The following is a 13,934-nucleotide window of genomic DNA, read 5'->3' as shown; positions in this document are numbered from 1 at the left end:
TGTCCTGCTCTGCTCTAGAGCTGTTTCATCTCATGCAGGCTCACTTGTTAACATTAATCATTAATTTCTAATTTCCCTTTTATCTGTTTCTACAGGTATTCAGAGCACAATTTACTTCCATCATGGAATGCTCCTTGTTTAATAGTACTGGTGGCTTCTGAAGAACATTCTGGAATACATTTTATCATCCCGAAAATCTTAATTGAGGAAGCCTCCAACCTATCACATATGGCCCAAGAGGAGACTGATTACTACCAAGGTGATAAATACTTCAGGGGGTCTCAAAACCATGTGTTGGCCAAGGACTTTGCACCTCAGAGCACTGTGGCCCTGTGAACAAGCCAGGACGGGGTGGGGACCAACAGCCATGCTGTTGTCTCCCTGGGACCTGCGTCATATTCTACCCTCCACTTAGCGAGTGGGAAAACGGAGGCCTTGCCAGCAGCCAGGTGGATGCAGAGATGTCTGGCCTATGCTTCTGAGGCAACACTCTTCAAGCACCTAAGTGGCGAGAGAGAGTGGCCTGCCCTGGAGAAAGCTGCTAAGAGCCAGTAAACGGTACAGTTCCAGGCCTGGCCACGATGCAGCGTGTTGAGAACACACTGCAGCTGAGGAGGCCTGGGGAGCTCTCAGTTCAGGTGCGTGAGCTCTGGCTTTCCTCCCAGGCTTTAAATGCACGTGGGGCTTGCACTTCCCTAGAAAAGGTGCTGCCAACTTTCTTTCCCTTCCCTGGGGAGGTTTGAGTTCTGGGGTAATGGTTCGTCCTGTTTTGAGATTTTCCTATAGAATTGTCCAAGTGAGAGCCTCACTTTTTTTTTTTTTTTGTGGTACGCAGGCCTCTCACTGTTGTGGCCTCTCCCGTTGCGGAGCACAGGCTCCGGACGCGCAGGCTCAGCAGCCATGGCTCACGGGCCCAGCCGCTCCGCGGCATGTGGGATCTTCCCGGACCGGGGCACGAACCCGTGTCCCCTGTATTGGCAGGCGGACTCTCAACCACTGCGCCACCAGGGAAGCCCAAGCCTCACTTTTTGTCCCCTGTGAAATTCTCAGAAAACCTCTTGGAGGAGAGAACATTTTTTTAAAGGAGACTGAAATCTCCTCCCACAGTTCTAGAGACCCTTGCTCCCACCTGGACCTGGAAACCAACAGATTCCTATGCTCGCGACCATCACTGCACGTGGCATCTGCAAGCCCTCCTGGGAGGGTGCGGGAAGTCCTGGTCCCAGTGTCACCAGCTTGCTCTGTGGTCTTCCCTAAGCCCCTCAGTCCTTCTGCTCTACCATGTGCAAACCAAACGCTCCCAGCGCCACCCTGGCTTCTCCACGGTAGAGAAGCAGAATCCAAGCGGGAAGCTGTTTTGGGATTGAGGGCTACAGGACCCTTCTTCCTGACGGTGCGTCATAGGTTTCTTGAGAAATGCCATACTTACCAGTGTGTGAATAAGGACCCGACCAGGGTAATCAGTGTGTCCGGTGGTGCATCCAGGAGTTTCCTAGTTGTAGCACTGAGAGTTCTGCCTCTCGGAGAGCTGGTCACCCTGTCTGTACCTCCCTTTGGTGTAAGACAGTGAGCAACTCCTGGCTGGCGGTGGGTCCTCCATCCCTCATACCTTCTCCTCCCAAACAAGACTCGGGGGGCTCCTCCGCCAGGGGTGAAGGAAAGGTGGAAAAGACCCATTTGAGTTTTTTTTTTTAATTTTAATTTTTTTTTTTCGGCTGCGTTGGGTCTTCGCTGCTGTACGCAGGCTTTCTCTAGTTGTGGCGAGCGGGGGCTACTTTTCGTTGTCGTGCGCGGGCTTCTCATTGCGGTGGTTTCTCGTTGCGGAGCATGGGCTCGAGGCACGCAGGCTTCAGTAGTTGTGGCACGTGGGCTCGGTAGTTGTGACTCATGGGCTCTAGAGCGCAGGCTCAGTAGTTGTGGCGCACGGCCTTAGTTGCTCTGCGGCATGTGGGATCTTCCCGGACCAGGGCTCGAACCCATGTCGCCTGCACAGGCAGGTGGATTCTTAACCACTGCGCCACCAGGGAAGCCCCCCATTTGAGTTTAACAGAGAAGAGGAAAGAGGAAGGTTCAAGATGTCAAAGAGCCTGCCTCTCCCAACTTCAAGCTTAACTGGACTGGGATTTCTGGCCTGGCCTAGAGCACCTAGACCCTCAGCTGGGGCCCGCTCTTGGCTCCTGTCTTGCTGGGTTTCCATGCAGGGCTGGGTGGCAGGAAGGGAGAGGTGTGGAGACGCCTCGTAAAATGCCTCCTCGTGGTCACACTGAGTGTTGCCGCACAGGGTTGCCTCCTCGTACGTGTTTAACCTCTCTTCAGGCGCACTGCTCTCGCAGGCAATCCCAGGCAGGGCTACAGGGCATGCGCCCACACACGTGCTCCCCCAGCTGGCACCTTCACCTGCCACCGTGATGCTGGGCCCACGCACTCACAAACGGTACCCAGAGCTTAAGCAAAACACCCACTCGAGCTATGCAGATAGGCCCACACACGCTCGATAGATGCAGGGAAGAGGGACTGGGAAATGGCACAGGCCAGCAGAAGATTCCTGGAGACACCATGGCATGAGTGTGCTCAGGGGGCGGCAGTGGCACTGTACAGAGCACGCACACCTCCCCCTGCGTCCTTGGCACGCCTCCAACCAGGACTCCAGTTTGCCATCAGTTTGGGAGCAGGCCCTGAACTTCAAGAGATGTTCCACCCTCTCCCTGCCAGGAAGGAGCCTTTGGGTGGCCAGACCTGTGTGGGTACCAGGGCCTTCTGGCCGAGCTCCCCAGGAGAACGGGCAGGCCCAGGCGTGCTGCACAAGAGAGCAGGCATGTGGGGGGTGCTCTTACACAATCCCATCTGGGCTCAGCAGGGCGGGAGAGTTGAAAGGCCCCTGGAAGCTCCCCAGGCCCTGATGCCTGGGCAAGGAAACCACAGCCTGAAAGTCCTGGGTTTCTAAAGGCGGGATTTTTTTGAGGCCTGTTCCATTCAGGGTGCCTCTCAGACTCTGTCATTCCTCTGAGGCCAGAGGGGCTGCCAACATGTTGGGCACCGAATCATAGGCTTCCAGAAACTCAGCTAGGCTGGTGCCCTCATTTCCCACTGAGTATGGGAAGAATTTTCTGAAGACATTGTTCCTTTGTCCAGAGTCCTGCCGAAACTGTGAAACCAGCCCACTTAGGTACAGATGGCAGCTGGAAGATGGAATCCTGAGAACACTGACAGTTTTCCTGGATGTGCCAGACCCTATTTTAAGCACTTTCTGAATATTAACTTGTTCAGTTCCCACCATGACTGTGGAAGGTAGGTACTATTTTTGTCACCTTCATTTTTTAGAGGTGAGGAGGTAACTCTCCCAAATTCACACAGCTAGCATGTGGCAGGGCTGGGATTTGAACCCAGGCAGCTTTAACAGCATTTATAGTCTTTCTGATCTCTTGGGAATCAAAATTGTGAGATGAACAATTAGGAATATGTTGGAAATGGCTTAGGAGCAAGAATTGCAAACATACGTGCCTACAGGGTCAGGCAAGCGAAATAAATGTGTGCCTCAGGCCGGCAGAGAGAGGCCTGTTGTCCAACTGAGAGTGTCCCTAATGCAAATTCCCTAAAAACAAAACTTGCCTGGAGGCCATTTGGGTCCCCTGGCTTAGAGCAGCTCTAACCTAAGCCCAGTGCACTTCAGGCTGTAAACAGACCAGGGACAGGAAATGTGGGCTACCAGGGCATACCAGTTTGTCTTTGGGTGGGGGGGGAGTTTGAAAGGCTACAGAAGCAGCAAAGGGCAGAGATGCATCCAGTAAGTGAAAGTGATAGGGGATAGGAAGAACACCCGTTCAGAAACAGCAAAGGAGGGGCGGGGTTGCGTGTCACTGGAGGAATGAGGCTCTTGATTAGCCTAAATAACTCCTTCACTTATGAGCTGTCAAATACCACACTTCTATGGCAAGATGGAGGTCCAAGTACACTTTTTTTTTTTTGGCTGCGTTGGGTCTTCATTGCTGTGCGTGGGCTTTCTCTAGTTGCGAGCGGGGGGTGGGGGGTGGGTGCTACTCTTCGTTGCGGTGCGCAGGATTCTCATAGCAGTGGCTTCTCTTGTTGCGGAGTACGCTCGAGGCGCGCGGGCTTCAGTAGTTGTGGCACACGGACTCAGTAGTTACGGTTTGTGGGCTCTAGAGCGCAGGCTCAGTAGTTGTGGCGCATGGGCTTAGTTGCTCCGCGGCATGTGGGATCTTCCAGGACCAGGGATCGAACCTGTGTCCCCTGCATTGGCAGGTGGATTCTTAACCACTGCGCCACCAGGGAAGTCCTCCAAGGCCACTTCTGATCCATCGCTCATCTAACAACGCAGATTCCTCCATTCTAGGCTTTTAGCCTCAACTTAGTCACTGATTCACTTGGTTACTCCAGGTCCCTTGGTCTCCTTTCCTTTTTTCTTTTTTTTTTTTTTTTTTTTGGCCAGTCGCCTGGCATGAGGCATCTTAGTTCTCTGACCAGGGATCGAACCCGTGCCCCCTGCAGTGGAAGTGCAGAGTCTTAACCACTAGACTGCCAGGGAAGTACCCTCTTGGTCGGCTTTCTTGACTTGTTAAAAGGAGAGTGATATAATATTAGAGGCTGAACCTATAAATTTGCCGATTTTCAACTGGTTTTGACCTATAAAAAACATCAATTTCATATAATTCAACCCTATAATTGTCCTACCTACTTTGGAAGGTGTGGAGAATAAATGAAAATGCTTGAAGCATGAGCCAAAGGCTTACTGCCATGTACACACCAGGCAGTCAGTGCTCAGTGAAGGTAAATGCTGGTTCCAGAACCAGGTGGACATGAGCCTTCCTTACCCACTTCTAGCAAAGTTAGCTGCATAGGCACAGGGCCAGGCAAAGCAGTTTTTCGAGGGAAATTCACATTCATCCAGTTGGATCCACCCCCACCCCTGGCCCCCCATAATGGCCAGAACCCAGAAGAGTCACGTCCAGTCTTCAGCCGTGGACACAGAGAAGACTGCCCGATGCCACTATCCAGACAGGGAAGAAGGCTCAATCGCTTAAATGCGGCACAGAACAAGCTCTCAGTGCATCTGGGTTTTGTGGACCAAACAATCCCCTCCAGGGTAACCAGAGTTTAATGGTTGCGCCGCAGGTAAAAGGCGCTCTTCTACCCCATTTATGATACCGCACAATCCCTCCACGTCTCGGATAATGTGACACAAAGGAAGGGTCGCGGCTGCAGCAGCCAAGGAGAACCTTCCTCCTCTGGGGCGAAGGGTGGCCTCAGGTCCGCGTCGCAATGAAGGCAACTGATGGCGGGCGGGAGTGGACCGAACAAAAGGTTTGGACTCGTGGTCCTCACCATTGCGAGTCCCTTGGATTGGCGCGCGCCCGCCCTGGGGAAAATCCCACCTCCAGCCATTGGGGCGCCCTGGGGCAGGGCGGGGACCCGGAGGGCGCCCCCTCCGCCGCTGCGTAAAAGGGACGGGATGGCGACCGCCAGGCAGCGGGAGGTGGCGCCGTGCTCCTGCCCTGACCAGCACCTGCCCCACGTTTCTCCCCGCCAAAGGACAGGGAGCCCGGGCTTCTCCCTCCCTAAAGGACAATTCGCTTGGGAAAGCCCCCACAGGCCAGCGGCCAGACTGGCAGATGTAAAGGGGATGCGGGCCTGAGGCGCGAGGGACAGGGGGAGTGGGAGGGGACCCAGATCCGGGTGGCCCTACGCGCCTGCTCGCGGCTGGGCAGCCGAGTCCGGGGCCTGGGGAGGCAGCCGGGAGAGTGTGGGGTGAGCTCAGTTAACGGGGTCTCGCGGTGGGAATGGGGCCACTTGGCCCCTGAGCTAAGAAAGCCAAGAAGGGCGACCCACTCAGCCTCTCCTCTCGCCCCCGACTTCAAGCACTGCAGGACTTGGCATCCGTCCCTCTTCCATAATCCCAGACTCCGGGTTTTCTCCATTCCCAAATCGGCGGCCCCAAGAGACAGACAGCGGAACCTGCCAATGGCAAGACGCAAAGCGTCAACTTTGTGTTCGCCCGCCACTCTCAGCCAGTGTGCACTCGCTTCTCCCGAGTCCCGCCTTCCGTGTCGGGCGCCCCCTTCTGGCAACACGGGGATGAACCCTATCTGTCGCCATCTTGTGTGTGGCACAGGTATTTTCCTGGACCGTCTTTCCACTTATTCTAATCTTTCCTCCCACACAGCTGGTTTCTTAGTTCGACAGCCAAATGCGACGGTGATAAGGAGAGTGTCGCCGACGGTTTTCAGATAGTCCGAGTGGGTTGGGTCGCCACGTCACGCCAGGCTTGCCGAGTCCAACGCCATCTTGAGTGTGGCGTCTTAATGGTTCCCTTCTTCGGGCTCCGCGTGTTCCCTAAATGGCGCCCCAAACTTCATGGAGCCCCCAAGGACTAGATCAACTGGTGTAAGGGACGATTATTTTCCCTCGAATAACCCCGCAAAGAATAAGTTCATGTGCCCTTGGCAGAGTCTTAAGCGGTGTGGGAGAGCGATAGACTCGAAGGCCGGGCCCTGGAAGGATCCCAGTAGCTGTCACGACGGCAGTGACCGCTCGGGGCAGGCGCAAACCAGAAACCTAAAGTGCGGGGACCGTTGTGTGGTGCGACGCCCGCGGGCTGTCCTGTTCGAGGGCAGAGCCTACACAGGCTCTCGAGTCCCCTCGATGCACGAATCCCCGAGTGTGCGTGCTTGGCACGGAACCCACTCGTAGGCTGGCTTAGGCGGCAGACGCCGGGGCTGGGAGTGGACGACGGGGTCACCTCCCCAGACTCCGGGCGCCGGGAGCTGGGCAGAGGAGGTGGACTTGGTAGAAGACGGGGCGCCCCAAGTACGCGGGTCTTAGCCTCACGCCCTCATTGCTCGTCGTGGGGCTTCCGCCGACTTGCGCTGGGACAGCTCGTGGTGGGATGTGCCAAGGCGCGGGGGGTGGGCATACGGGCAATGTGCAGGGCACCGCCCGGGGCGAGCACAGCCCAGCACCCGGCCTTCCCCTCCCCCTCGCTGGCAGCCGTCGTGTGGGCCGGCAGCCTCCTCCTCTTTCCTCCCCCACTTCTTCCGAGCAAGCGCGGGGAGGGGTGAGGACCGGGGGCTGGGCGCGCAGCTTTGCCGCGCTTTGGCTTTCTGCGTCAGCAGCCCCAAGCAAAACAGCGGCGGGAGCGCGTGCCCCGAGCGCGAGCGCGCGCCCCTCCCCCACGGCGTTGGTGCCGACGAGACCCAGCAAACTCGGGCCTTGAATGACAGTACGGTCGGCGACTGCGCAGCGCGGGACGCACGAGGGCACTGCCGCTTTAAGCACGCTTGCCCATTGTTCGGAATCGAGCCAATGAGTGAGCGCCCGCTCCCTGCTGCAAGCCAATAGCATTCGGGCAAGGGAGGCCGAGCGCCGCCCACTAATCTATATTAAAGGTTCTGGCGCCGCGTGAGTTCTCCACTGGCTGCTCTGAAAAGCCATCTTTGCATTGTTCCTGTGTCCGGCTCCGCGCTCGCCGCAGCCACCTCCGCCGCGCGCCTCCTCCGCCGCCGCGGACTCCGGCAGCTTTATTGCCAGAGTCGTCGAATTCCCGCTTTCTTTTCAATCCGTGCATCGGATCACCGGCGTGCCCCATCATGTCAGACGCGGCCGTGGACACCAGCTCCGAAATCACCACCAAGGTGAGGTTAGACGCCGCCCGCCCCTTTGGGGTTCGCGCGCCGCCACCACCGGAGCGGTGTTTGGCGCGCGGCACCTGGGTACCCCGAGCCCGCTGTTGCTCCCTTCTGCGGGGAGCCCGCCCGCCCCCAGCCTAGGCCCCCAGGCAGCCCACTCTTTGTGCTTGCGGGGGAGGGGGCGGGAAGCACCGCGGGCAAACGTGATGCCCGTCGGGGAGTGGGCCGGGGCCCCTCAGGGACCCGGAGGGGCTGGCGCGGAGGCTGAGAGGCTCGAGGGGAGGCTGCTCCACGGCTCTCGAAACTTGTTTGGGACTCGTCTGAGTGGCGGCGGGAGGATAGGGTCCGGGCTGGGGGTCGTCGGCCCGCGGGGCGCACGGAAATAACTTTGAAACTCCGGCGCGTTTGGAATCGGAAGTGCTGGGGGGGGGCGCGTGTGCGGGCGCAGACCGGCTGCGGGAAGTGGCGGCTCCGCGGCGAGCGCCCGCCGGTGGCGCTGCTCTTTGTTCGGCGCCGGACCGCCGCGTTTCGCGCCTTGTAGTGGGTCCGAGGAGGCTTATCTGGACTAAGCTCTGATAAGGCGGAGTGGGGCGGCGGGCCGGCGGGCCGCGACGTCGGTTGTCTCCGCGGAGGTGTGAAGGTCTTCTCCGCCCTGGGTGCCCTCGGGGAGGTGGGGGTGGGCGTCCGGGGTTGGGGGCAGTGTGCCGGGAGCAGCCGCCCAGCTTCAATAATTCTTCAGCAATACCGGGCTTGACTGAGGAGGAGGCGAGCCCACGCGCCGGAGGGGAGGAAACGGAAAGTGAAGGAGCGGCGCGCCGGGGCGATGATGGGCGCCCCCCGCGGCTGCCCGGGGGCACCGTATTTGCGGCTGCTCCGGAGGCTACGCGGGCGAACAAAAGCTGCGGCCGCGACTGGCTTGTTGCGGAGTCGAACCGGGCACCAGAGGCTGTTGGGGCCCGGTGCTGCGGGTTCACTGCCCTCGGTTTTGAGGCCCTGCGCGTTTGGCGCAGCTCCGCTCCTGGCGCGCCGCATCGGTCCCGCTGCCTGCCCCGGGGAGTGTCTCCGCCCTCGGCGGGACCACGGTACTTTCAGGAGGGATCGCTTTTTTATCCTTCGGCCCTTGTCCGCGCCACTGTCGTGCCCCTGCAGGGACGGGCGCGAGTCACCTTGGCGTCTCCTTAACCCCTGTACCCCTGGCGTCACCTCTGGTTCTTTCCCAGGAGCGACTCCCCCGAAGGAGCGGAGATTGGGACCCGGATCTCCGCAGGGGCTCCCTCCGGCCCTCACTGGGCCCAGCCGGGGAACTAGTTCGGAGGGGAGGGTCAGCCCTACCCAACGCGGGCTTTCGTTTTCCTCTAAGGTGATTTCCCCTTAAGAGCAATATAGCCCTGTGGAGTGCGTCTCCGACGGCCTCGGGCTGTGGGACTGAAAAGGCCCCGCGGACTTCGGGGCAGCTTCCCGCGGGACTTTGCCCGCCAAATGCAGAGACTTAGATACCGCGCATCTAGGTCTGCGCGGGGAGGCGGCGGGGGCGTCCAGAGGCCGGGAAAGACAGGAGACCAACTGGTGCGCGCTCGGCGGTGCCAGTGCCGCCCGCGGGCGCCGGGTCTCCGGGGTCAGGGGCGCACTCGGCGGCTCTGGGCCACGTGCTCCGCGCGCGCGGTGCGTGCAGAGGCCCGCGCGCAAAGCCCGCCGGGCGGGGGTGCGCGCCTGCGCGCCGCGACCTCCCCGCCCCCACAGCTCCCCGGGGCTCCGGCCACCAGGGGGCGGGAGCGGGCGGCGCCGGGGTCCGCTGTGGACTGCACGGGGAGAAGCTGGAGGACGGGGCCGGCAGGTGCCCGGGGGCTGTTCGCAGGACGGCGGCTGAGCGCCTTCCGCTCGCGCGCCGTTCGACGTCTGTGATGGCGGCGGAGTCTGCCGCACTGAAAAAGTTAAGGGGTTTCGGCGTGTCCGCGGCGGCGCTGCCCTTTGGAACCCGGGCCGTGGCCGCCTTGCGAGGCGCGGTACGACGGACACAGAGCTGACCCGCGGACGGGCGAGAGAGGCAGGGACGGAAATAGGGTGCTGCGGGCGGCGCGCCTCTGAGTGCCCAAAGGCCTCTCTCGGGCCCAGGAGGAGAGCGTCCCCTGAGACCGCGCCCATTTCCAGGCATCGGTCTGCCACCTCCTGGGACAGCTGTTGGGTATGGAGGGATTGGTGGGATTCCGGTTCCTTCAGATAAAAAAAAAAAAGCACAGGACCTGCGCTTGCCAGGTCCTGCGCTGCCGAGGGCTTGGAGCTCGAGCTCGGCTGCGGGGCTTCTGGCTGGTGAGGCTGCTGCCCCGGTTTTGCCGGTTAGCTCCCTCCCATCCCCTTCCCAGGCTAGTCCACCCACGGGAGTCCTCCCGCAGTGTCAGGGCCCTCCCCCCCATTGCCTTATTTATTTACGGCACATACCTGGTGTCTTCCAAGAAGGATTTGTGAGAGGTGGAGTTCCCTCTGGTTGGAAACAAGTACGTGATGAGTGTGAGTGAAGTGTTCCCAGGCTCGTTCGCCCGGCCAGACAGGTTTCGGGCTGTGGTGCCACATGGCTCCTTTCCTAAGGAGCATGAGTAAAGCCGCAGGGGGAACAGCCGTGGTGGGCTCCTTTTTTTAAAGTGTGTTTGTTTTTAAGGGTTGAGAAGTAGGACGAAATCCTGACCATAGACACTCGGTATCCTGTGCTCCGTCCACCTGTAACATTCAGTTTTTAGCTTTGGCCATCCAGATCAGCACCGCATCCTTCGTACTTGAAGACCTGGGCTCCTTTGGCAGCCCTGGGTTGCCCAAAAGACTGACTGGCTTCCTTTTCCGTTTTGAAGGACTTAAAAGAGAAGAAGGAAGTTGTGGAGGAGGCGGAGAATGGGAGAGAGGCACCTGCTAACGGAAATGCTGTGAGTGTCTACCTTGGACATGACCCCGTAGCAGCTCCTGGCTAAGATTCCTTACTTAGACTTTGGGCTTAATCCGGGGGCGGGGGGGGGCTGAGGCCTTGGACAGCTACGTGTCAGGATCTCTCGGTGGAGCTTCAGGGGGCGTGTCTTAGGTGGTCTGGTCTGTAGAAGCATTGGGCAGGGTCTGGAAGAAGGGATGGGGCAGAGTGATGTTCTGTCCTCATCTGTAAGCTGGTCTGTTTTCTGTCGAGGAGAACGAGGAAAATGGGGAGCAGGAGGCCGACAATGAGGTAGATGAAGAAGAGGAGGAAGGTGGGGAGGAAGAGGAGGAGGAGGAGGAAGGTGATGGTGAGTAGCTTTGTCTCTTTTTGGGGGGGTACCTTTTTCTGTCCTCTAGCAAGTGGGGAGGGATTGGGGGCTCCCCGCAGGGGGGCAGATCGAATGGACCACCTACGACGGGGCTTGCACCCGCAGAGCTGGCATCTTTTTCCTTGCTTTAGGTTAGTGGTGTGGAGCTGTGCCCCAAACACCACGGTCACACTCCCACTGGAGAGTGCCGTCCACACACTGATCGGTTGGTCGGCTTCTCTGGCTTTTGCTTGTGCCTTCATTTCTCTGGAGACAAGATATCTGCGATGGGCAGTGTGGGTACCCTGACGGCCCAGTTTGTCGGGCAGCAGAGACGGATCAGGGGCACTCCATCCTGCCAAGACTGTTACTGGGAGCTTGCCCAAGGAGCTGTAGTTTTGCTATCCCCTCCCCGTTTCTGGCTGCCACTGCGTGGGAGAACACCAAGACCCTCCCTGGTTGGCTGAGGAAGGCAGAGTGCTTTACCTGGGCTTTATTCTCTCCAGGTGAGGAAGAGGATGGAGATGAAGATGAGGAGGCTGAGGCCGCTACAGGCAAACGGGCAGCTGAAGATGACGAGGTGGGTCTGGTCTGGCTTGACGCGGTGAGAGGGTTGGGATCTGAGGCACTAAAACTGGAGGGGCTGATGGGACTTGAGTAGTTGTAGTTGGTGTGGTGGGTGGTCCCGAGTGGTTCCCTTCTCATCTTGAGCAGGAACAGGAAGGAACATGGGCCCAGCCTCCCGGAGGCCTCTGGGGCTGCTTGTGCCTGTCTTGGCTCTGCCAGCAGGAGCTGAGGCAGTTGGTGGGTGGGCCCGGTGGGTTGAAAAGGGACCTTGACCATCTTTCCCTTCCCAGGATGACGATGTTGACACCAAGAAGCAGAAGACCGATGAGGATGACTAGACAGCAAAAAAGGAAAAGTTAAACTTAAAAGGCCACCGTGACCTATTCACCCTCCACTTCCCGTCTCAGAATCTAAACGTGGTCACCTTCGAGTAGAGAGTCCCGCCTGCCCGCCCGCCCACTGCGGGCAGTGCCACCGCAGATGACACGCGCTCTCCACCACCCAACCAAAACCACAACGCGAATTTGCAACAGGGGAGGGAAAAAGAACCAAAACTTCCAAGGCCCTGCTTTTTTTCTTAAAGTACTTTAAAAAGGAAAATTTGTTTGTATTTTTTATTTACATTTTATATTTTTGTACATATTGTTAGGGGGTCAGCCATTTTTAATGATCTCGGATGACCAAACCAGCCTTCGGAGCGTTCTCTGTCCTACTTCTGACTTTACTTGTGGTGTGACCATGTTCATTATAATCTCAAAGGAGAAAAAAAACCTTGTAAAAAAAGCAAAAACAACAACAAAAAAACAATCTTATTCCGAGCATTCCAGTAACTTTTTTTGTGTATGTACTTAGCTGTACTATAAGTAGTTGGTTTGTATGAGATGGTTAAAAAGGCCAAAGATAAAAGGTTTCTTTTTTTTCCTTTTTTTGTCTATGAAGTTGCTGTTTATTTTTTTTGGCCTGTTTGATGTATGTGTGAAACAATGTTGTCCAACAATAAACCGGAATTTTATTTTGCTGAGTTGTTCTAACAAAGCTGTCTCAAGCCTGGTTTTTCTGTTTTGGTTTCTTCTGGTTTCTGTTTTTCTTCTTTTGGTTTCGGGGGCAAGGAGAAGAGGGGAGGATCTTGACCTCTGGCCCAGCTGTCCTTCCTGGGGACAGTGGATTTGAAGACACCAGTCGGGGGGGCGGGGAGATGTGCCCCTTGGGCAGCAGGGTCTGGTGGGTGGCCATGCTAGTCTAAGACTGAGCTGCAGTTGGCTGGTGGGATGTGGTGGGACTGCTGGGGCTTTGGGCTGGAAGGGGAGCCACTTACCAGGTTAGTCCCCTCCTACTGATTTGTACTGGGAGCCTCTTAGGACCCTGTCATTGGGTGCTGCCACGTTAACCCGGTTGCCCTGGCAGGAGGTGTATACGTCTCCAGGCACTCTGGGGGAACGAGCTATGAGTGGGGCTGCCCTCTGTGGAACCAGGGGGTGGGGTGGGGTGTGTGTGAGCCCAGGGCCAAAGATCCCAGAGATGCCACCTCCCAGTGTGGGCAGCTGGTAGCTGGTCCTTCACCTCAAAGGCCTTACTGGATTTTCCTGGCCACAGAATGGCTCCCCCTGGTGGTGACATGTGGTACCTTCTGGTCCCTTAGGATATAGTTCCAGGGCAATAATGCAGCCTTGCCCTCGTTTTCCAAACTCTGGCCTCCAGGAGAAACAAATACCTTGGTGTCTGGTGGGGTGAGGCGGCAGGGGGCAGCACCCTACCTCTTAAACACAGGGGTGGTAGGTGAGCTGTTTTGATAGGTAAGCAGTGAGTCAGAGCAAATGAAGTGTGACCTCAAACTCAGGCCCTCAGGGAGAGAGGTGACTGTTCAGAGCACTCTAAGAAACTTCTGGGGCCCACAGGTGAGCTTCATGGGCTGAAGCTCCCTGCAAGCACCCATGGTGTGTGGTATGCCTTCTCCAGGGGTCAGGGAGGGTTGAAACCGCAGGGTTGGAGCCTGGAATTTGATTTTAAGGTGGAGAGGCTGCAGGACCCACCTCTGCCGGCTGGATGACACTGGCTGCCTCTTGTCCCTCCTGAATGCACTTTCCTCAGCCTGGAGTACCCGAGTCTGTCCTGCAGGGGGGCTGACTGGGCAGAGGATGGGGTAGGGACCCAGAAGCTGCACACTCTCCCTCCTCACCCCTGCCCTCTGACACTGGCCACGTGGCATTCCTTGCATAGCCTTGGGACCCCAGCGCCTCCTGATGGAAGAAGACTGGGGGGTATTTCATCTACACCCTTCTCCCTCCCTCCCTCCCTCCCTCTCAGGCCCCCACCACTTGCATTAAGGAGTCATCTGTCTTCAAGACAAGTTGGTGAGGTGTGTGAATGGGGGGGAGCAAATGTTAATAACCAGGTATCAATTTACAACTCCTTAAGATGGGCTATTGATACGGGTGCTCTCGGCACAAGGACAAGAGGAACTGACAAA

At 57.7% G+C, this 13,934-nt stretch overlaps 1 protein-coding gene across 2 annotated transcripts; it reads left to right on the top strand.

Moving 5' to 3' along the window:
- The first annotated feature begins 7,418 nt into the window (after positions 1 to 7,418).
- On the top strand, positions 7,419 to 12,502 carry PTMA (prothymosin alpha). Of its 2 annotated transcripts, none has more exons than XM_027118521.1 (5): positions 7,419 to 7,646; positions 10,481 to 10,552; positions 10,804 to 10,900; positions 11,407 to 11,480; positions 11,758 to 12,502. In XM_027118521.1, the coding sequence occupies exons 1-5, from the start codon at positions 7,602 to 7,604 to the stop codon at positions 11,803 to 11,805; spliced, it is 336 nt and encodes a 111-aa protein (XP_026974322.1). In that variant the 5' UTR covers positions 7,419 to 7,601; the 3' UTR covers positions 11,806 to 12,502. The 2 variants fall into 2 exon arrangements, with proteins under 2 accessions (XP_026974322.1, XP_026974332.1); XM_027118531.1 differs by having other exon boundaries at positions 7,424 to 7,646; positions 10,807 to 10,900.
- Positions 12,503 to 13,934: the final 1,432 nt, after the last annotated feature.

Source organism: Aethalodelphis obliquidens, unplaced genomic scaffold (assembly GCF_003676395.1).
Source record: "Aethalodelphis obliquidens isolate GAN/ISIS:26980383/991018 unplaced genomic scaffold, ASM367639v1 scaffold2, whole genome shotgun sequence".
Taxonomy (NCBI): Eukaryota; Metazoa; Chordata; class Mammalia; order Artiodactyla; family Delphinidae; genus Aethalodelphis; species Aethalodelphis obliquidens.
This window is presented reverse-complemented; position numbering and strand designations above follow the sequence as displayed.